Source organism: Bidens hawaiensis, unplaced genomic scaffold (genome assembly GCF_021521415.1).
Source record: "Bidens hawaiensis isolate Kalapana, Puna unplaced genomic scaffold, B.hawaiensis_p1.1 tig00019547_1, whole genome shotgun sequence".
In the NCBI taxonomy this organism is placed as follows: Eukaryota; Viridiplantae; Streptophyta; class Magnoliopsida; order Asterales; family Asteraceae; genus Bidens; species Bidens hawaiensis.
Window position 1 is genome coordinate 108,028 of NW_027492964.1, and position 24,526 is coordinate 132,553.

Consider the following 24,526-nt stretch of genomic DNA (forward strand, 5'->3'; position numbering starts at 1 on the left):
CCTAATATCTGGCATATGTTGTTTTCCTCCTCTATTATAATTAGTATAAACCCAGCCTCCTGTCCTCATCATTTTCTTTTCTGTCGATCACTTGGTGGTTTTGGAAATTTGAATTCCATAAACCTCCCTCAAACCATTTCTACCAATTCTTCTTCTGAGATAATAAAAACCCTAATAATAATTTTGATTCGTTGGTTAGTATATGCATCGATGCGTATATACTCTCGAAAGATGAAGACCACGCCTCCCAATAATAATAATAATAATAATAATCTCGATGTCTTCGATTTCAAACCAGATGATCATGTCACCACCCCAAACCCTACGACTCCACCAATTCACAACTTTACGCTTCCACAAACCGGTATTATTATTATTATTATTATTATTTTATTTGATGCTGTTGATTCATGTTTTGGTAGTTTATCATCTAGCTATTGATGATAATAGGAAGCTAATTGTAGCTGCTTAAAAACTCTAGATGTTGTTGTAGATAACTTTATCTTCTTACTAGTTTAATTAATTTAGTCAATCAACTGGACATCGTCCGACCGACTTATTATAAATTAACTTCACTTGACTGATGGATTTTGTTAACCACAGCTTAGACCATGACCGAGACCACCTAATTATATATACTTCTCTTATCCGACTTCTAAAATCAAACCTGGTATTATTTAAACTACCTTGTGGTTGATGCTAACATTTTTAGGATCTAGTTATATTATCCTAATTTGTTCTAACTGACATCTCATCTCAATAATCAAATGCTACATCTGTTTAGCGACCTTGAATGAGTGGCAGTAATACTGAGTTACTACGCTATAATATTCCATTTATTAGTATTACTTCATTCACATGCTAGTTTACGTGTCAAACTCCTTTGACAATGCTTCACTTCTAAGAGATGATCTGATTCACCAACGGTGTAAGGGAGGAAACTAGCTAGTTGATAGTTTTTAAAAGCAGTCATATATATCTTCTTTTAACGTTCGCACTTTAGTTATTTAACCATAAAGACTCATAAGCAGCAGCCTACCTTTCGTTCCGTGATGCTATTAATTGGATGATTTTTAAACTGAATAGATTTTTTATTCGATTTACAAAGTACAAGAAGTTCTGGGAAGGAAGCTTCAATAGAAATTTAGATTATATAGATTTTTTGAAAAAAAGCTTTCGAAAGGAAACGCTTACTATCTTTGGGATATGATCCTACACCGCTGCTCGATGGACAATCAAACCTATTTCTCGATTCAGTAGAAGCCCAAAGAGGTGAAAATCCAGTTCCTTCGGAAATGGTAAGATCTATGGCACAAAAAAAGGGCTTTAACGCATTGGATTGGCCCAATTTTGGCAATCCAAGTGGCGGCATGCCATCTTCTAAAAGATATCCAATAGATCCTATAATAAAAATAAGTTAAATTCCACATTCAATTCGTGACGATCATAAGTAGAAAGTTCCTTTTTGAGTGGGATGTATCGTGGAAGAATGACGGAGCAATGAATCTATTTGAAGTGGCTCATTTCGTACCAGAAAAGCCTCCTCTAGGTCCTATAATTTGTCAAAATAACAACTTTGTAGGTTTCAATATGAGTAAAAATATCAATTGTGAATCATTGAAATGGGAGAATCCATATCAAAGAAAGGTCTAACTAATCTTTCTGCCTCACAATAAGGTGGTTGGCGGAAGGGGCTTAATTAAAATTGGTGATTAATATTAGTATTCAACAAACAAAGCGTGTCTACAAAATTCAGCTATAGCTGAAATTTATTTGAACAATGCATAGAAATTTAGACGAATGTGACAGGCCACAAACACAAACAAACAGTTTTATGGGTACTACTGGACAAGGAAATATTAAGATTTTGCATTTCGCATAAATTTTAACTATTTTAGCTGCTTTTTATGATTTAAAAGGACAACTTTAAGCTAACTTTTACATAACACGATTGCATTTTTGGGATTGTGATACGACTCCATCTTATCAGTGGTCGACCCATATGGGTCCACAGGGTCTCGGGTTCGTTACTTTAACCCAGTCAACCAGGAGCAAAAGTTTAGGACTGAATTAGTGGCAGGTTGACTGTTGACCATTGATTGTCAAAGGCTGAATGTTAGGAGGCATTAACTACCAAATTATGTTTTAAGTATTTCATCTTTGTTCTAGTTTCTATGTCTTGTTTTATTATGATTATCAAGTTCATCTTGTAATTGGAGACTTACCATCCCGAATTGGTTAAACCGGAGACTAGCCCCTCTCGAATCGGGCCAGCTATCTTCTTATTTCAATAATATATATATTTTAGTTTTTGGGTTCTATCAGATTGCTTATGTTTTATTGTTATTCTTTGTAGCTGCTACTGGAAAAAGTATACCAGCAGATGAGATTAACTGTGTTCCGTCTCTAGACATTGACACCATTAACATGAATTACATCAGCACCACCCTAGTACAAAATCCATCTGCTGAAATGATGGCGGATTCAAATGATGCTTTGACAGTCGTTAAACAACAACCTCAATCAAGTACAGAATTCAGAACTGATGTATCTGAGTCAGAAGTCAATGTGAACGCCATGTCAGCTTCACTTAGCAACAGCAAATTAAAATCGGATGATTTGTCACCTATTTATCATGAACGTGTATGTTACTATGTTCTGATTATCTATGTTCAAGATCTGAATTTTATTTGAAGTGCACACAAAAACTGAACTGATTTAATTGCAGGATGAGACGGGTGGAATTGAGAGTAATGAAAATGGAAGCACCCTAGTGCAGAATTTATCTGCTGAATCAAATTACGCTTTGACAGAACAAGCTCAATCAACTACAGAACCCAGAACTGATTTATCTGAGTCAGAAGACAATGTGGCCGCCACGTCAGCTTCATCTAGGAACATATATTTAAAATCAGCCATGCTTGATTTGTCATCTAGTTATCATGAACCTGTATGTTACTATGTTCTGATTATCCATGTTCCATATCCGAATTTCATTTGAAGTGCTCACAAAAACTGAACTGATTTGATTGCAGGGTGAGACAGGTGGAATGGACAGGCATGGAAATGGAAGCATGAGTGAAAGATCTTCATCTTCTAACGTAGCAGAAGATGATGGTAATTGCTAAAATATTTCCTTTTTCTTGTATATAACTATACATAATTAATAATTTCAACTATTATTCGACTGTGCCAGGTGGCGTAGCAGGACCATCTTCAGATCACTGCATAGACGGGTGGGACATGGACAGTGAAGATATGACAACAGTTGCGTTGTTCCCTGATTACGTGATATATCGTGGTAGTTATTATACAGATTCTCTGATATCTTTTACTGAAAGATACATTGAACTGGAGGGTTCAGAAGTAGATACAGATGAAAAGGGTTTTAAATGCAAGTGGGGAATTGAAGATATACTTCATATCACATCTCATTGGTATGAGCAGGTAAGTACATCTTATTGAGCTTTAAATATAACTGTCTGCAGTGCTTATTTATACGCATTTGATTTGCTGCTGTTTAAAGTATGAAACAGAAATAGGGGACTTGACTTCATCTGATATTATTTAATTTAAATTGATACCACGTTGAAACTGAGACGCCAAGGCGCGTGCATCATGCGCATGAGACACATTTATTTGTGATTCGACTTATATATTACCCACTTCTACATGAGAAGTAACAGACGCCAATAAAATAAGACAACAAAATAAATACCCTTTAAAAATATAAAAAACATGACTTATATCACTTATCTCTATGTACAACCATAAAAAGCATGACCTGTTATTATTATCGGTGTACAACCGTACAAGCTCTATGTACAAGCATACAAGGCATAACACCATAACCTATCTTATGTTGAGAACCTTTTTATACCCAACTTTCCTTTTTGTACCTTATAACTGTCCATTCTTTTTCTGGCTTTTCAATGTGTGTGTGTGTATGTAAAACATATTCTTGATTTTGTGTAGATTGAGACGGCCACGGTGAAGATTCATGTACTTGCAAAGGGTACAGAAAATGGTGAAATTGTTGAATGCGCTGCAGGTTATAATCAGAAAACTTTTCATGTTTTGGTTATGTAAAAACATATGCGGGTAGATTGTTTAAAAAGTTTTGGAATTTTCAATTCCGAGCTTGTATAAAAAGTATTTACAGTTATAAATTATTGTGGCATAGTTTGGCTAGTATAAGATAATATTACCTAATATATACTATGAAAGATAGGCTTGGCAATCACAACCCGCGCCATCATTAACGGGTAGGTTGGGGCAGTTTGCCTTTTGGGTTCGTATGGGCATGTCTAAACTCAAGACTAGGTTAAACAGGACACAATCAGAAAAACTTGACAAGGAAGAGCGGGTTAGAATGGGCCGAGGTAGGTTACCAATGTCCAATTTTTTGGTTTGACCAGCCTAAAAACCATATTTAAGTCAGATGTTTTGATCAAAGAGCTCGAAGATAACACCAAACAAAATAGTGGGGAAATCACCATTCCTTCTGTGAATAATCATGATATGGCCCGTTCTGACCCGCACCCATCCTGACCTGCATACCGCCTGACCCAACTTGCCCGTTTGGCCTGGTCTAATGAAAGAGGCGATTAATTTGGCTGAATGAGTTAGATTGGTGTAACAGATGATCTTATATATGAAATTTGTCTTGCCTATTCATTCATACATTGTTCAGGCACTGAGTTGAAATTTTCAATTGTCGACTCTAGCTGGTATGAGAGATTTGAAGCAATTCTGTCTTTGAACATCATGTACAAAGCTTTGTGGACCAGTATGCTCGAGTCAGAGTGAGTTTTTAACTTTTTTCTAGAAGTTCTAATAATGATCTTATTATTGTTTTGTAACTTCATTGCGTGTGAGCAGGGACACCATGGTTAGACACCCTGGAAAGCCTTCTTCAAATTATCTTCCCGTGTAAGTCAAAGAATGTGTTATTTTATAGAAATCTTAAAGTTATATTTGGTTCTTATTTTGGTTTGAATTCTTTTAGTTTTGTTCGTCCTTTTGAAGAGGTTGTGTATCCAAAAGGGGATGCGGATGCGGTTTCTATCAGTAAGAGAGACTTCGATTTACTGCAACCCGACACATTTGTCAATGACACAATCGTTGACTTTTATATCAAGTATGTTTACTCTCTTATTTTTGCTTATGCTATTGATATTGGTAAGAGCTAAATAAACACCACTGACGCACTATTCAGATTTCACACGCCACTGACGTGTCATACAGGCTTTATGACAGGGAAAAAATGGTCACAAGGGCCATATGCCAGGGGGGAAGTGGTAATACGGGTCGTATGAGGGGTAAATCCTACGGTTTGTATGATGTTTTTGACTGACAAAGAAATGACTTATGTGACTGTTGACCAAGACATACGGCCCTTCTGACCATGTTTTGCCCTGTCATACGACCCGCATAGGCATGTAAATGAACCAGTTGCTCAGTAGATTGTTTGATTGCAAGTTCGTTTATTTATTATTGAAAGAACATGAACAAATTTTTTGTTAGTTTAGTTAAATGAACAAATATGAACACATGCTCTATCCGTTCATTTATGTTCGTGAGTGTTTGTTTACGTTTGTTCATTTACGTTCGTATATATGTTCACTTAGCCTATCGTAAATTTATTCAAGTTTTATTATTTTTTAGGCCCGATAGATTGTTGTTCAGCTTAATTTTGATTGGTGTTAGCCTAGTTATGTTCGTTCGTTTATGTTCATGAACTGTTCATTTTTTTATAACAAAAATACATAAAAGAGCACAAACATGTTTATTTTTTTAACGATCAATAACAAGAAAACCTTGTTTGTTTCAATGTTTGTGCTCAATCAATTAAAGTTAAATGAACGAACATGAACATGCTCCGTTCGTGTCCATTCAGTTCGTTTACATAGTATTAAAGTTATAGCTTATGATAGGTATTTGAAGAACAAAATTAAGCCTGATGAGAAACGCAAGCTCCACTTCTTCAATAGTTTCTTCTTCCGGAAGCTAGCGGATCCTGATAAAGATCTAATTGATGCTTCTCAAGGAGTGGCTGCGTATCAACGTGTGAAGAAATGGACAAGAAAAGTCAACCTTTTTGAGAAAGATTATGTTTTTATTCCTGTAAACTATAAGTGAGTCAATGAAATGAACATTACTCCAGTTTTACTAAATTATTAATATCAATTAAGATCTTCAATTTGGTTTTTGACAGTTATCACTGGAGTCTTATTGTCATGTGTCATCTCGGTGAAGTGGCCACATATGAAGGTTAGTTTCTTAATATATATAACTATATAATAAATTAATAATATATTGGTTTTGGTTTTCTGATGTTATTTATTCACTGGTTCAGACGAAGATGTAGACAAGTTGGTTAAAGTTCCATGTGTGTTGCATATGGATTCTCTCAGAGGAAGTCATACTGGTCTACAGGGCTTTGTTCAAAGGTATTTAATCTTTCTATTTAAACAAGTAATAATTTTAAAACGATTAAAACCTAATTTTGGATATGACAATGCAGTTACCTTAAGGAAGAGTGGAAAGCAAGGCAACATGTGGATTCTGAAGACATCTCTTCAAGATTTGATAATTTGAGATTCATTTCTCTAGAGGTATATGTCGTCTAATTTTTATTAATCGATAATTCGTTTGTTAGTTATTAATGTTTTATGTTTATTGTTTTATGCAGTTACCTCAGCAGCAAAATTTGTTTGACTGTGGTCTGTTTTTGCTCCACTATGTGGAATTGTTTTTGGAGCAAGCTCCTGTACAATTTAATCCTTTTAAAGTCTTAGAAAGCTTCAACTTTGTAAGTTGTTATCTCATCTTCGTGTTTTTAGTATAATTACTTTTTAGAGTAATTTACACTTTTTATCTTTAGCATATATATAACTTGCAGATTGTGTCCTTAAACCTAGATAATTACACACACACACACACAAAAAAAAAAAAAAAAAAAAAAAAAAACTTTTATTTGAAAAGTTTAACGTGTTATGTTCTTTCCACTAACTGGTGTTAAGGTTCCTGTGTACTTTTTTATAAAACTTACAATTATAAGGACAAAGTATGTAAACTTCACAATTTCTAATTTTCTAGATTTTCTTTTTCAAAAGAATTGTGAAAATTATATATTTTGTTCTTTAGGTGTAAGGGCAAAATAATTAATTTCTAATAAGTTAGAGCATTCCCAGCAGAAAATCTATCTCTATATACAATTAAATAATATTTTTTTACATCTTTATCATTATCTTTTTTCTCTCCTCCACTCACAACCACTTTGAAATATATTAAAAAATAAATAAAGGATGAACAGTGTTCCTTCAAATTTACCCTTCTCTTTAAAATTTTCTCTCCATCACTCAACACTTACAATCCTCTATAAAATTTTAGAGATTTCTCTCACAATATTTAGAGGAGCTGCTGTGAATGCTTACAGGGATATTTCAACGCCAGTTTGTTAAACAGATGTAATGTGTTACAACTTTTCAAATAAAGAATGTTTTTTGTAATTATTTTAGTTCAAGGACACAACCTGCAAGTTGGTATATCCCTGAAGGACGGAAAGTGTAATTTACTCTACTTTTAATTATAAATTACAAATTGACAGAATTACAAATTTTGTCCTTTAAAAAAAGCCAAATTACGGTTCGTGTCCTTTTCTAAGTTTCCTTGCAGGCGGTGTACTTTAAACTTTTTTTTCCTACAAGTTATGTCCTTTACGCTAACTGGGTTAGAAAAACTCTGTTAAATCCCATCACGTGAGAAGCATGTGAGGGTAGTTTTGTCTTTTTGCCTACCCTGCAACTTCTTCTTCTTCTTCTTCAGTGCATCTGATAGCATCAAACCCTAACATCAATGGAGAAACACATTCAAATCTTCTTACACAAGATCTCATTCCTATCAATCACCATTGCCACATTAATATTATTAATCTTCCTCTTCCAATTCCAATTCCAATTCCAATTCCCACAAACCTGCAATTCACCAAACCCTAACCCTAACCACCATCCCAAATCCTCCTGCGCCGCCGGCCTCCGTCCAACCACCACCATCCACCGCAAAAACCACCACCTCTGGTCCACCGCCACGTGGCGCAAATCCGTCCATTCATTCTCCACCATCTTCCACCACCTCCAAACCCTAGCTCTTGTTTCTAATCACACATACGCCGTTGTTATCACCAACAAACCTTTCCAAAACACACTTGAATATTCTCTACAAACCACAACCACAAACACCATATCTCACTCCACACACCAATCACCAACCACTAACCCATGGCTCCACCAGTTCCTAGAACCGCCTCCAACGGACTCTCATCCGGTCTGGTCAAGACCAAGACCCTGCCACGCCGTGCCTACGTCACCTTCTTGGCCGGAAACGGTGACTACTGGAAAGGTGTGGTGGCTCTAGCCAAGGGTCTTCGCAAGGCCAAGTCAATATACCCTCTTGTGGTTGCAATGCTTCCTGATGTTCCCATGGACCACCGCCAGAAGTTGATCTCCCAACGGTGTATCATCCGGGAGATTGAGCCGCTGTACCCGCCGGAAAACCAGACATAACAACGGCGTATGTGTGATTAGAAACAAGAGCTAGGGTTTGGAGGTGGTGGAAGATGGTGGAGAATGAATGGACGGATTTGCGCCACGTGGCGGTGGACCAGAGGTGGTGGTTTTTGCGGTGGATGGTGGTGGTTGGACGGCGGCCGGCGGCGCAGGAGGATTTGGGATGGTGGTTAGGGTTAGGGTTTGGTGAATTGCAGGTTTGTGGGAATTGGAATTGGAATTGGAAGAGGAAGATTAATAATATTAATGTGGCAATGGTGATTGATAGGATTGAGATCTTGTGTAAGAAGATTTGAATGTGTTTCTCCATTGATGTTAGGGTTTGATGCTATCAGATGCACTGAAGAAGAAGAAGAAGAAGAAGAAGAAGTTGCAGGGTAGGCAAAAAGACAAAACTACCCTTACATGCTTCTCAAGTGATGGGATTTAACAGAGTTTTTCTAACCCAGTTAGCGTAAATGACATAACTTGTAGGAAAAAAAAGTTTAAAGTACACCGCCTGCAAGGAAACTTAGAAAAGGACACGAACCGTAATTTGGCTTTTTTTAAAGGACAAAATTTGTAATTCTGTCTTACAAATTTCTGAATTGCAATTACATATTGTAATTATAATTACATATATCTGAATTGTGTATTTTAACAGTTAAATGTGGACTGGTTTCTACCTGCTGAGGCGTCACTCAAACGAGTACTTATCCAGAAGCTAATCTGTGATCTTCTGGAGAACCCTAATCAAGAACCTTGTTCCACTGCTGACGAGGACCAACAGTGCCACATCTGCAGTATGACCACAAATGCTCCCAAGGGTACCATTGTAAATTTATCCCCAATGCAGCGTCAAAAGATTGAGATACCATCATTATCAGTTCCAAGTGGTGATGATCCCAATACAACTTTGAAGCCGTCTTTTAAATTATTCAGCTGGCCAACGATCGAGGTACTTGCAATCTTATTGAACATAATCACATAGTTACTCTCGATTATCACTTGAAAATTGCTTATATTCACAGGAAGACGTGGAACAAGAAGATGAAATCATGCCTGATGATTGTAGAACTTTGGATCGTGAGACCGTGACCGACAATCATGAATCATTAATAGTCAATGAAAATGGTCAACTCGATTCAGAAATCGGTCAACCGACATTGGATGGGTATGTTGACGAGATGGTTGATGATACTTCATGTGTGGATATAATAATGCCTGGGTCATCCTTTAGGTTTTCTGACATGGAAATCAACGGTTCAGAGAACTTTTCGGGTTTGGAATCAGGTATGCAGCAGTCCACCAAAAGGATGAGAATGACACAACTAAGAAAGGTGTCATTGATATAGATGTCCTGTGGATAGTGTCGAGGATCATTGAATCGTGATAGGATTAAATGATGAGGAGATCCCATTAAAGTTTAGCTTTTATTTGTGTTTTGTTGTGGATTTTAAGTCTGATTTAGGAACACGTTGACAGTTGACATCAAGGTTTGTATGCAATGTTTTGCAGCATTCTTGTTATGGTATGGGACAAACCTTAGATCATGACAATTAACCTTATATGTACTGACCCCCCAACACATGCGTTTTTGCTTCACCATCAACGATATAATGCGACTTTTTCGGTGTTACTATCGTATGAGTTAATGATACGGTTGATTTGACATCAGGGGTCTAGGTCTAAATATGATAACATGTAACCGTGTACCTAATGCACTATGAACCCTAATGAGAGGATAGCTATGAATTTGTTTGGAGTAATCCATCTTCTTAACGTTTCTCAGTTCTATCTTTTCTAATCTGCACATATCAATCAATGGTATCAAAGCTACCAATCCTAGGTGTTTCCGATCACATCTATTCGCTTCATTTTCTAAATGTTGAATTTGTTAACGTATATATGTATGCTGAAGTATCTCATGCAAGTTTCATTACTTGGGCCCAAATGGGCTTTGTTTACATGACCTAAGGCCCAAATATACATAGGAAATAAACCGACAAGCTAACTAATATAAATGTTTACAGGACGAGTAAATACAAAAGACTATTATACAAAACGGAACCCTATAATATATAATTACACCACTTGATTCTCACAGCACGTCAATTTAATTTGTATTTAACCCAAGCCCCTACAATATATAATTACACTACTTGATTCTCACAGCACGTCAATTTAATTTGTATTTAACCCAAGCCCATAATATATAATAGACAAAACTGTACACTTTACATACTTGTTATCTACATAAAAAATCACTAAACTAAACTTTTGTAATTTTTAATATTTTTAAACGTTTACCTACACATGTATAGGTTCTATTAAGAAACGGATTGAGGTTTACGATTGTGGTAAGCGTCAATGTTCAAACATTGAAATCAGAGATGTCGATACTTTGTTTGCTGAATGTGAGCATTCTTACGTTTTTTTCCTCATATATGTTATTTAATGATCAAGAGAAACTGAGTCGAATTTAGCTGGATCACGCTTTACAAGATGCACACATATATGTATATTTGTATACAGTTTTTGTTTTTGCTATTATGTAACACAATCAGATAAAAACTCCAGAAGAAAAAAAAACGACTTGATTCAACCACACCATGAACCGTTTAATACAAAAACCAAAACTATATAACGACTACAATTCCATCTTGTTTTATTGGTCAACATAACATTGCTTACAAAACAAAATGCCAACAAAAGATGAGTACAACCACAAAATGACACATTAAATGGTAAATATTGTCATTACCGAGTACTAGGCGTCAACACGGAGCTTAGAAACCCAAAAATCTAGCTGAGCAGCTACACACTCTGAACCAGTAGAACCATAAAAACTAAACTTCTTGATTGAATTCTCCACACCAAGATAATCATACACGCCGTCATCAAAAACTGTATTAATGGTGTGTAAGTCATCAAGTGTGAGGCCCCGAAGCTGACAGTTTTTGTAAACACACAAAGCAACAGCCCTTCCAACTATATCATGTGAAGTTCTGAAAGGTATACCCTGATGCACATTATTATTATCCGTTAGCCCACATTTAACAACCCTTAAATAACTAACATTCACTATTTGGCACTCGGGTCAGGTTTGAAAAATATACACTTACCTTGTATCAAGATGACCAGCTGCAAGTGTAGTGGCATCAAGATGACCAGCTGGCAAAGACTTCTGTATCCGGTCCTGATTATAGGTGATGTTCAGTGCAAACTCAGCCGACACTTCTAACATTCCTATTATTGTTTTAACACTGTCGGCTATTGGTTCCTTGTCTACCTGTAAACAAACCACAAGACCATTACAGTCATGGTCAAATTGGCTACATTCGTGGTCAATGTGACATCTTCTGGTCAACGTTCATAGTACCTGAAGACCATGATTGTGGGCGAGTTGAAGTTTGACCAGGTCTCCTACAACTAGCAGACTTTCCACGAACAAGTTCCATAGGGTCGGGATTTTTCTTTTGAGGCATTATACTGCTACCTGTTGAAACTGAGTCGCTCGGTGTAATAAACCCAAATTCTTCTGATGCCCATAATACCCATTCTTCACCAAGACGGGAAAGATGTATGGCGGTTATGGAATTAGCAGAAGCAAATTCCAAAACAAATGCAAGATCCGAAGCCACCGGTTCCGTGCTATTTTGATCACAAATATCAGAAATGATTCAATAAAAAAGATATGATAATGGCAAGTAAATAAGTGATAAGTGTTTGTGGAATACCTGTTCTTCATTGTATTTAGCCTAACTCTGCAATCTTGAAGACGTTCTGCATCGCGTTCAAGCTACATAATAATAATAATAATAATAATAATAATAATAATAATAATAATAATAATAATAATAATAATAATAATAATTTGGTTAAGTTTTCTTAATTTCATATATTCCTTCAAGTTTAGTATAATATTACCCAATATACCCAACTAAAAATTTTAATAAATATATAGACATATCCAAATTTACGACATTTATACCCTTTCCTAGATACTTACATGATGATGTCAGTTTAATGTGTAAGAAGAAAGAGAAGAGTATAACTGCCATAATACAAATTGTATTTAACCATTTAATGAAATTAGACTTGTAAACAAACCAAAAGTTCAGTGAACTGTCCGAAGGGTTGGGAAGTTCGTTTGTGTTCGCTTATTTAAAAAACAAAGACAAACAGCTTTTTTTGTTTATTTAGTTAAACGAACGAACATGAACACAAATCCCGTTGGTTCATTTATGTCCGCGTACGTTCATTAACACTCGTTTATGTTCATTAGTATGCGTTCGCTGAAGTTCGGTATATTTTAGTTATCACACATTACAACTTAGTTTAGTTTTATTAAATTTTTAGGCGCATTGATGTTCACTCAATTATGTTTTTTATATCCATTCACCTATGTTTAATTATTTTTGTTCGTTTGCGTTCATTTGAGTTCGTTTATGTTCGTGAACCGTTTGTTTATATTTTAACAAATTAACATAAAGGAACATGCTCACTTTCTTAAAAACCGAACACGAACACAAACAAGAAAACTGTCCATTTAACTGTTCATTGGATCATTTGTTCAGTTGAGCATGCACATGCCCCGTCCGTGTTCGTTTGATTCGTTTACAAGCCTAAACAAAATGGTTCATATGAAATTTTAAGTATTTTGAACGAGTATAACTGATATAATTTTTTTTGTTAACACTTGGCTGAAAATGATAAAATGCAAGTTTTCAATAACCTGTTCAACGTATGCTAGAAGATGATGTTGAAGAAGAACCGGCTGTGCCCTCTGCAAATGTGTATAACCAGGAACAATCACTCTGTATTCTTCTTAGCAAGCCTCACCAAAGCAACCTACACACCATAAATTACACCATCAAAATGACAAAAATACCCCCAACCATTTTCATATTCGATTCCAATGATATTAAAAACTACATTCTCAGCACATAAATACTGAAAGTTTTGTGAAAAAGAAAGCGTGAAAGTAAACCTGAAGACGTTTAACATATGAAGCAATTGAATCAATAGCATCAGAACACCACACACGAAAATCAGTAGAAATTTGACCATTTTTACCTCTTGCTGTTAAAAGATTCTTTGTAGATTCTTCATCTTGAACCAGCACAAACTCTCCACTTTCAATTTGTTTCTCTATATGATCTAGACCTTCTAGAACACCGTCCCGGTCAACAACAGAACCATGGTCAACATGACCAGATGGTAAACCCTTCTGTGTTTTCTCCTGATTATAAGTAATGTTCTGTGCAAAGTCGGTTGACATTTTCAACATTCCTAAAACTGTTTTCACACTGTCAAATACAGGTTCTTTGTCTTCCTGAAACAAACCGGAAAATGTTAATAAAACAATTCACATTCATAAAACTAAATTCACAAATAAATTGTAAAGATAATGCATAATACCTGCAAATCACGGTTGTAAGTCAGTGGAAGTCCTTTGCATAAAACTTGAAGGGTGACCAAATCTCCAACAACCCGAGCTGACTTCCCACATACACCTTCCAAACCGAACCCAGATTCATCAGACGCCCACAACCCCCATTCTTCAACTAGCCACGAAAGATGCAAAGCCAGAATCGCATTACCAGAAAAGTTCTAAAATAAAATCACGGTCCGAAACCGCATCCATGCTATTTTGATTCAAAATGTCAGTAATCATTCACCCACATAAACAAAATGATATTGGATTATCACAATCGCAAGTTTATTGTGCTACACGTGTTTACCTGTTCCTCATTGGAGCAGTAAAACCGAGAGCCTCAGAAGTCATGAACCGGTTAATGGGAAGCCCAGTGCCAGCTAATGCACATGCACCTAACGGGCAGAAGTTCAACCTAGCCCTGCAATCTAGCAGACATCTAGCATCGAATTCAAGCTACACAAAAGTAACTTAGTTAAGTTTTCAGCGCACGTTAAAGGTAAAATGTTTGTAGCCAAGGATAAGGTTTGCCCCCCATCACACCCTCCCCAGGCCCTACCAATAGCTCCGCTATAAAAGATCATACCCGGTACATTGGTATGTTAAATGCATATTCAAACCTGTTCAACGTATGCAAGAAGATGATGTTGCAGAAGAGCCGGTTCAGCAATCTGCGAATGCGTGAAACCGGGAACAACCACTCCAATATTCTTCTTAGCTAGCGTCACCAAACCGATCTAGAAGACCACAAAGAAGCATCATTTGATGAATATTCTTGCTAGATTTTATCTATTACTGTGTTTAATTATCTAGGTTGTAAGTAAGTCATAATAAGATAAGCAAATAGCAACCTGAAGTTGTTTAATCTGTGAAACAATTGTATCAATAGCATCTCGACACCACAAGCGAAAATCGGTGGAAACCTGATCGTTGCGACTGCGAGCGGTGTGAAGCTTCTTGGCAGGGTCTCCAATTAAATCAGTCAAAGTGGCCTCAATGTTCATATGGACATCCTCTCTGTCAGTCCTCCACAGAAAGTCCCCTCGTTCAATTTGCTTCTCAATCTGATTCAATCCTTGAATTATACTGTCCCTATCACTCTCGCTCATCAAACCCTACATATATCAACAACAAAACATAATCCATACATTATAAACTAATAATTAGGTGGCTATAATAATAATAATAATAATAATAATAATAATAATAATAATACTTGATTGGCGAGCATAGAAGCATGAGCGCGGCTGCCATGAATGTCCTGTTTGTAAAGAGCTTTATCGAAGGAGATGGACTCGGTGAAGCGTTCGACGGCGTCCGTGACGCCTTCCTCGAAGCGGCCACCCCATAGCTTAGCTTCCTTGGCCGGAGCTGACATGTGCGGTTGTTGTACGGCGGAGCAGTTGAGTGGATGTGAATGTGAACACGAATGATGGAAGAGTTGAAGACGATTAAGGAGTGGAGGAGCTCTTAACTTATTAATAATATTATTATTAGGGTTTTGAGTGGAGAATGACTGAAGAAGAAGAAGAAAGAGGCAACAGCATCGATTCCATAATAATATGGGACTGACTGACTGACTGACTGTTGCTGCTATCTACACTACACACTGCTTTTTTCTTTTAAATGCTGTTTGTTGATTCAAAATGCACCATGTACGGTTCACAAATTGCCAACCTAAATTTAAGTGATGTCATATAAAGAAACACACAAAATGCCAATCGACTCCAATGTCTTATTTTTGTGTTATTCATACTGGCTTTGGGCTTTTCACTTTACCCACATATCTTATCTTATGTTAATAGGAGTTTCACTTTTGACCTTCTTATCAATGATCCATTTTAGTGGTGTTTGTAATTCCTTATTTTACTTTATGATTTATAGGTTATAAGTTTTAAGATGTTTGGAACAATTAAATTTTGTGAGTGTGCAAGTCAAAAGTTACAACTTTGTAACTTGTGACGTATGACTTAAATAAGTCATAAGGACGTATAGAGGTAAGGTATCAAAAAGACCCAAATACCTTTAAGTACCACATGCGGGTCAGAGGGGACCCCCTCATAAACCACCTGCGGGTCATTTAAATCACTCGCATAACTCAAGACAGAGGAAGAACAACACTGAATCCTAGAGACTACGTGCGGGAGGATATAGACGCCCTTAGAAGTCATCCGCAGGGTACTGTTTACACCCGCAAGGATGGCTAGAAGGCAACGTTATAGGACAACTGTATTTAACCAACCCTCCTCTAGAAGATTTACCAAGATCCTTTCTTGATAAACATGTGACCCTTCGATCAATAGAAGAAGGTCAATTGGCCAGGTTGTTACAACCGTGCACATGGCCAAGTTTATCTCGTCCTATCATATATGGACACGTGTCCAGGTTGTTACAACAATGCACATGGGCCATATAGCTCAACCTATCGCATGAGGACACGTGTCTAGGCGGTTACAAGGGCATCTTCTAGAATGGGACGACTGGGCCAATTATATTCCTACATCCTTCGGCTATAAATACTTCACAATCTCCATGAGGTAACACATTCACTCTCCACTATCTGCTCTAAATACTTAAGTACTTTATCTTCACCAGAAATTGTACTTATTATCACGCCGGAGGGTGGTTACGGGAAGACCCCCCTCTTGTCCTTCCCGTAACGAGCTCACGGTGGTTGTTTTGCAGGTTTTTGTCATTGGGCTTCTAGAAATTGAACTCGTAACGTTAGTTGGTTTATACTTGACCCGTACCCTGTGGACTCAATGGATCTAAGCTCTTAGGGGATTAGGTCTGTGTTTCTTCATTGGCGTCATCTGTGCTTGTATTAGAACTGTGAAAATTTTTGTTGTTTGTTGTTCGAACGATATGAGTCAAATTCTCGAAGGGCTGACGGAAACTCCTGTAACTGCTAGACGTACTACTGATGTCGAAGCACCTGGTGATCTTACCATAGGTGACTTAGGACGTGTTACGGTGGAAACTCGATGGGCTCGTACGGAATAGGGTCTGGAAGACGGCTCTGATAATTCTGAGAAGGTGAGAACCCACCGTCGTAGTTCCAGAGCGGGAGGAACCCTGTCCCCCGAAGATTGTTTACGTATCCAACAAGAGAATGTTGCAGCTGAATACGAGCGCATGGTTAGTGAAGAGCGAATTCGTACCCGTACTTTGGCTTATGATAAAGTCCTAGGAGATCTCTTTCCCCTCCCCGACCGTACGGAGGAGTCAGATGCGTGAAAGCCTTCAAACTGAGGGGTTTCCTGAAGATGAGTTTGTTAGGAGGAGGCATGACCGTCCTCATATGGTCATACGACCGCCCTCCTACAGAGGTGAGTATGAAAGTTATGATCCGACATATCGTCCTAGTTAATTCAGTTATTACATGGGAGATAGCAGGATTCACAGACGAGAGGGAACTAGTCACCCGCGTGCGGTAGTTTGCATACTGAGTACCACAGTGATGCGGAAGAAGACTTCACAAAACCATATCGTCCCGTAGCCTTTTCTGAGAAGTCAAAACTTGTCGTGCGCATCATAATAGCTCTGTTCCCAGTTAATGCAAAAATTCCTACATCTTTGGGAAAGTACAACGGGATTACTGATCCTAGTGATCAGCTGTTGAACTTTGTGGCAGTGGGAGGCGTCAGTGGTTGGACCCTCCCCTACTGGTGTCACATGTTTGCATTGATGTTAACGGGGGCAGCACGTGAATGGTTTGAAAAATTGTCGGATGGGCAAATTCAGAATTGGGACGACTTGGTGGCTAAATTCTCCCAACATTTTAGTCATCAAAAGAAGCACACTCGCGATCCTTCTGAGATATTGGACGTTGTTAGACGAAAAAATGAGTCTATTGAATATTTCATTTCTCTGTTTAACAATGAGAGTCTCAATATTGGTGGAATCATCGAAGACATGTTGAGGGGAGCCTTCCGCAAGAATGTGTGAAGTAACGAATTGATCCGTACCTTAACTGGTAGAGATGGAATGCTTAAGACTTAGGACAAAATGATGTCTGCAGCAAAACTGTTCGCAAGAACGGACAAGACTTTGGGTTCTGATAACCCAAAACATACTCCAAAAGTAGAATTTCAAACTCCGCGACCGAATAGACAAGCCAAGGGAACAATTTGGTCAAGGCTTTAGCCTTCTACGGATACATCGAAGCAGTTTGATGCAAGATCTTTGATAGGCAACAAGAACAAAGCAAGCGCTTCAACGCGAATTACCAACAATTGGACTCCATTGTCAAAGACTCCCTCAGAAATCCTTACCACTGAGAATGTGAAGTTCAAAAACCTCAGCCACTCACAAAAAGAACATTACTCAACCCTAAGAAACATTGCTCGTTTCATGATGACATCGGTCATAACACGGGCACGTGTATAGCTTTGAGGGGTGAAATCGAAGCAGCAGTCAAGCCTGGCAAGCTTGGACACTTGGTCAAAAATGCAAGACAAGCGTCTGGTAAAGTTTCCGCACATGATAACCAGGGCCCGCCTTAGAAGCAGGTCAAAGACTTGATTGTTCACATGATTCAAGGCGGACACAAAATTGGAGGGAAGGGGAGAGAGTTTGACGAAGAGGAGTGGAAGAATGAACCCGTATTTTTTCCGCGGGTCAAAGGAGGTCTTTGCAACAAAAATCCGTTGATAATCACTGCTCTCATACATTACCGTTCACATTATGTCTTCTTTGATACTGGAAGTACTTCGGACATAATGTATGAACAATGCTTTGTACAACTTAACGAAGACGACAAGGTGAGGTTGAAGCCAATTCACGCACCTGTGTCTGGTTTTGGGGGTGAAGTGATGCATCCGCGAGGAGTAATATCTTTTCCAGTTACACTTAGTGATGGAAAACATTCAAGAACTGAAGACGTTGAATTTTTGGTCTTACCGGTGATGTCAAAACATGATATCATCTTAGGTTGTGAGGCAATTGGTGACTTCAAAGCTCATCCCTCTACAGCGCATGGTGCAGTGGGGGTTCCGACCCGCACTGGTGTAGCAATCATCCGCATTAACCGTCACTGCTTCACGACAGAAAGTTCAAAACCTAGCAAGGTATCAAAGCAAGTTTAGAGAACTGAACCGGAGAAGTGGGTATTGAACAAGAAGTTTCCAGACCAAACAATAATAATTGGGCCTGCTATCTCTGAGATAGTGAGGACATTTTTGAAGCAATTGTTAACAAAGAACATGGACATCTTCGCTTGGCAACCCGCAGATATGACTGGTGTCCCGTGGAGGATTGCAAAGCACAAGCTGCGGGTGAACCCAACGTTCACGCCAATTGTCCCAAAGAAATGCAAGATGGTTCCTGAGCATACCAAAGCTATGAATGAACAAGTTCGGGATCTTCTCCATGCTGGAATCATCCGTGAAATTCAGTACCAAACTTGGGTTGCTAATCCGGTCATCGTTCCCAAGAGCAATGGAACATGGAAAATGTGTATAGATTTTAAGGATCTAAACAAAGCGTGCCCAAAGGATTGTTATCCACTACCAGAAATTGATCTCAAAGTTGACGTTGTAGCCCCGTTCAAGTTTAAGTGCTTCCTCGATGCCTACAAAGGCTATCACCATATTCGCATGGCGGCGGGTGACAAGGACAAAACATCATTTCATACATACCAAGGCACATTTTGTTATAAGATGATGCCCTTTGGATTGAAAATTGCGGGTGCTACGTATCAACGTTTGATGGATGAAGCCTTTAAGGGTCAGATTGGGCGAAATCTGGAAGTGTATATGGATGATCTGGTTATAAATATTGTTGAAGATGATCATATTTAACGAGACATAGAGGAAATGTTTGAGACTCTGAGAAAGATTAACATGAAGATCTATCCTAGTAAGTGTTCCTTTGGGATGGAGGAAGGAAAATTTTTAGGCATAATTGTTACGGGTGCGGGCTTCAAAGCTAACCCTGATAAGGTTCAGGCAGTGGCCCGCATGCCTTCACCTTCTTCCCTCTAAGAGGTACAAACACTTAATGGAAGACTTGTGGCTCTGAACAAATTTCTAGACAATCACACGGCCAAATCTTACCCATTTGTGTTAACCCTGAGGAACTGTCTTAAGAAAGCACATTTCAGATGGATTGCGGAAGCAGAAAAAACATTCTTAGAAGTTAAAAAGTGTTTGATGGAATTGCCTACCTGACAGCACCACATGCGGGAGAGCCTTTGACGTTATACTTATCAGCATCGGATATTGCCATTGGGGCCTTGCTACTAACAGATAGAAAAAATCTCCAAACGCCTATCTATTACGTCAGTAGAATGTTGACAGGACCAGAAACCAGATATTCAATGCTTGAAAAGCTGGTTCTGGCGTTGGTCTATGCTGCCAGGCGTCTCCGCAGATATTTCCAATGTCATCCCATCAACGTGTTAATAGGGTACAAATTGAAAAATGTGTTGAGCAAGCCAGAATTGTCCGGGAGATTGGCAAAGTGGGCCATAGAATTGGGAGAACATGCGATCGAGTATAGACCCAGACCCGCGATCAAGAGCCAAGTGCTAGCAGACTTCGTTACAGAAGTCCCGTAGAACAAGGAAGAAGAGTGCCTAGTTGAACAGCAAACTCTGATCCCTCCTGAGCGAGACCAAGTTTGGTCACTGTTCACGGATGGAGCTTCAAGTAATGAAGGATCAGGCGTGGGCCTCAGATTGGTGAACCCCGAGGGCCATGAATTTACTTATGCCATAAATTTGAACTTCAAAAGTACCAACAACGAGGCAAAGTCATCCACATCAAGAGAAGTGAAAATAAGTCAGCGGATGCTTTTAGCAAACTAGCTTCAACAAATTTTGAACATTTTGCAAAAGACATTCATGTGGAAGTCCTCGATCAACCATCAGTCCCGCAGCATCAAGTGTTAGTCATACAAACTGGTGTTGAATCATGGATGGCACCGATTATAGAATACCTTACATCGAGATACAAGAAGAAAAAGTTGCAGCTCGGAAGATCAGGCACAAAGCCTTGAACTACCAGGTATAAGATAGTTTTTTGTACCGAAGATCCTTCCTTGGCCCACTCCTGAGATGTGTGGATGCCGAAGATGCGAATTATTTGATAAGAGAAGTTCACGAGAGAATTTGTGGTCTTCATGCGGGCCCGAGAATGGTTGTGGCCAAACTCTTGAATGCAGGATACTATTGGCCGAGGATGCACATGGATGCACTACAAGAAATTAGAAAGTGTGATTCATGCCAGCGCCATTCCCAGAAGCCCCGGGACGCGTCAAATTCCTGATTATGGCTATTGACTATTTCACTAAGTGGGTAGAAGCCAAACCGGTCGCCTCCATCACTACATCCAATATCAAGAAATTCCTGTGAGAGTTCATCATCTGCCGTTTTGGCCTTCCAAAAGAATTACTCAGTGATAACGGGACTCAATTCGCGGACAGTGGGTAGCAAGCGTGACTGAAAGAACTTCAGGTCACCCAAGTTTTTACTTCTGTAGCCCACCCGCAGGCTAACGGTCAAGTTGAGAGAGTCAACATAACTATCAAAGATGGGAGCAAGGCGAGGTTGGGTACTAAACGGACAGGCTGGGTAGATGAATTGCCCCATGTACTTTGGGCTTTCCGCACCCAAAAGAAATCAAGCAATTCTGAAACGCCGTTCAGTTTAACCTATGGTACTGAAGCCATGATCCCGGCTGAAATTGGAATTCCATCCGCATGAACGTTGATGATCAATGATAACGAAAAAGAGCTACGGATGAACTTAGATCTCCTTGAAGAAAGGAGAGAATTGGCTTTAATCCGCGAGCATAACTATAAACGTCAGTTACGAAAATACTATGACTCGCGGGTTAAAAATGCAGCTTTGATGAAGGGACTTTGTCTTCCGCAACAATGAAGCGTCGGGTCAAGAACCTCCGGGTAAATTGGCCCCAACTGGGAAGACCCTTTTAAAGTGAAAGAAGTATTATCTAAGGGTGCATACAAGTTGGAAAAACTAGACGGGACAGAAATCCCTAGAACTTGGAACGTTGCACAATTGAAGAAATGTTACATATGAGCAAGATTTGTTATTATTTACTTTTTATTGGCTTGTGTGCCCTAATAGACTAGTAAAAACGACATCTAATGTCATCAGTTGTAATATGCTAGGCCTGCGTGTCGTCCTTATTAAAAAGCTTGATTAAACCAATGTACAAGTCTTGTGTAAACAAAATTTTTCCTGGCCTACATAGCAGAAGGGACCCGCGTTTCCTTGAAGAAAATTTCCTGGCCCCCGTGCCAGAAGGGACCTGCGTGTCATTGAAGAAAATTTCCTGGCCCGCGTGTCCTTAAAGAAAAATTTCTGGCCCGCGTGCCAGAAGACACCCGCGTGTCCTTAAAGAAAATTTCCTGTCCTGCATGCCAGAAGGGACCTGCGTGTCCTTAAAGTAAATGTCAAGTAATCTTTTATTGACGATTAAGAAGATCCTTCAATCTAACACTTATATCATACAATAAACAAAGTGTGAAGGATAAACAACTTCTTATATTAACAAGTCAAAAGAGATTACATGGAAAATTGAAATATTATACATGATCAGATACACATGTTTACAAAAAGCTATAACTACAGAGGTGGATCCTCATCATCGGGGTTCGATTGGTCTTCCTTGTCTTCCTCATGACCAATGGCGAGAAATGCTTTCCACTGATCCACTCCATCATCTTTGTCAGCAAGCCCTGCTGTTGTTTCCTCAATGAGAACGTCAAGTTGTCAAAAACCTCTGTTTTTCTCAGCAAAAATCTTGGCAGTATCTTGGCCATGCAAGTCAAATTTCTCAAGAGGTCACTTCTCCTCAACAAACTTGAGACCTTCTTGGAAACCTGCTTGGCGACTAGTCTGAGATGAGGCAACTAGCAGCTCCGCAAGGCAATCCCCAAGCTCAGCACCTTCCCGGATGTGCTCGACAACCTACAAACAGGAAGTGTAAGAAAAATAACCCGGATACATGTATTACACTTAAGGAAGCTGAAGCAAGAAGTTACCTAAGGAATCCCCTCTACCATTAACCACTTCTTATCTGTCTTAGCTCGGATAAGATCCATCTTGTGCTCCGCAAAACTCAAGGCTTGTTCTCGGTTGTTTTCGGAAAGCTTGGAAACCCGCTCATCCTTTGCAGATGCTTCGGCCTTCAACGTCTTTATATCCTCCATATAGGAAGAGATAAGATCATTTTGATCGTCGACTGCTTTTGCAAAGCTGCTTTGGCCTCTTCAGTTTGCGCCAGCTCGCTCTCTTTAGCGCGTGTATGTTCACAGGAAGCTTCCAGAATGGCATTCTGGCGTTTGCAAGCCTCTACTCAGCCCTTTGCAGCTGCGGATTGACGGGCTTTTTCTTATTCTAATGCCTTCTTGGCATCTGGTAGCTCCCACCTGGCGGTGCTGGCCGCTATGCGGTGGACTTCCGCCTCCTTCTTGGCCCCCTCGGCACTCTTCTCCAATTCATCCCATGTTTGGCACATATCTAACCAGTCCCGATATATTTCTTGACTTGTGGAGACTTTATTAGCTAAGTTGTAGGAGAAAGAGTTGGCTAACTCATAGCGAGGGCGCCCGCGTTGGCGTTGCCTCTCTGCAGGAGTAATTCCCTACTTTAAAAACTCAAGACATGCGTCGTTGTCTGTACACAAAGACCCCTGAAGGATAGACCAATGCGGGCGGTGCACCAGGGAATCCTCATACGGATTGGTCTGACTGTAGTACCCCCGCAGGCTCTTTGTACTCATGAGAGCGTGAGGAAGACGGCTTAAAGCCAGTGGCAACAGCGTTTGGCTCTATCTGATATACAAAGTGCAAAGGAGAGTCAGGAGGCGAGGGACAGAAAGGTTCCTTGAAAATCTGAGAAGTACTTCCTTGCTCACCTTTGCCAGGAGGCGTGTCTTGTAAAACAATGGGGTCTTTGGCACCCTATGGTGGCGAGTTAGGTACATGCTTAAACACAGATCTGAGCGGTGATGCAGGTGGAGAAACTGGTGGAATTTTCTTCCCTTGGTCTGATGGACCCTCGAGATTTCATTCCACATAATCTGCAAACATTTCATCCATCAGAAAATATATTATTTAAGAAAAATAATTAGGAAACGAAAAAAGATCAAAATAATACCTGGAATAACCATGGCGGATGCAACAAGATTGATACGGTCCGATAGTTACACCCTCTTGTGTTTCTTGGGAATGGCAGGCTTCGACAGATGTGATTTGCCCTTCCCAGCCGGTTTAGGGCATCCGCATCAGCAACCCCATACTCATCTTCGCTGGTAGCAACCTCATCGGTACTTTTTCCCGCATCCGCATCTTTGCTTGTGGATGGGTTCTGCCTCCTCTTGCAGTTCAGACCTGCAATGGCATTCATGATACTCTCAGCATCAGTAGTATCAACTGAGGATTTACCTTCTTCATAGGGTGATGACTCATCACTAGAAGTGAAGAGTACAATCACCCCACTATAAGTGAATGGTGATAGAGGACGAGGGTTTAGAGCTCCCTCACCTTTGGCAAGCATCTCCTCACC

General features: G+C 39.2%; 1 protein-coding gene and 1 pseudogene across 2 annotated transcripts; one reads left to right on the forward strand and one right to left on the reverse strand.

The window, feature by feature from the left end:
• The first annotated feature begins 231 nt into the window (after window positions 1–231).
• LOC143558494 (putative ubiquitin-like-specific protease 2B) lies at window positions 232–10,073 on the forward strand. The gene is made up of 16 exons (XM_077047321.1): window positions 232–364; window positions 2,357–2,643; window positions 2,729–2,950; window positions 3,036–3,117; window positions 3,197–3,447; window positions 3,976–4,051; window positions 4,694–4,805; window positions 4,882–4,932; window positions 5,009–5,140; window positions 5,937–6,137; window positions 6,218–6,273; window positions 6,359–6,452; window positions 6,527–6,617; window positions 6,695–6,814; window positions 9,214–9,507; window positions 9,581–10,073. Exons 1-16 carry the CDS (start codon window positions 232–234, stop codon window positions 9,902–9,904), a joined length of 2,526 nt encoding a protein of 841 aa, XP_076903436.1. The 3' UTR covers window positions 9,905–10,073.
• A 915-nt stretch (window positions 10,074–10,988) lies between these two features.
• LOC143558495 (argininosuccinate lyase, chloroplastic-like) lies at window positions 10,989–23,169 on the reverse strand (annotated as a pseudogene). Its single transcript, XR_013139749.1, has 15 exons — window positions 23,020–23,169; window positions 22,840–22,927; window positions 22,587–22,695; window positions 15,642–15,666; window positions 15,206–15,505; window positions 14,841–15,104; window positions 14,610–14,726; window positions 14,297–14,445; window positions 13,974–14,200; window positions 13,543–13,887; window positions 13,288–13,403; window positions 12,290–12,351; window positions 11,932–12,203; window positions 11,694–11,841; window positions 10,989–11,588 (listed from the first exon to the last, which is right to left on the reverse strand). The product of XR_013139749.1 is annotated as an argininosuccinate lyase, chloroplastic-like (transcript).
• Between the last annotated feature and the right edge of the window lie 1,357 nt (window positions 23,170–24,526).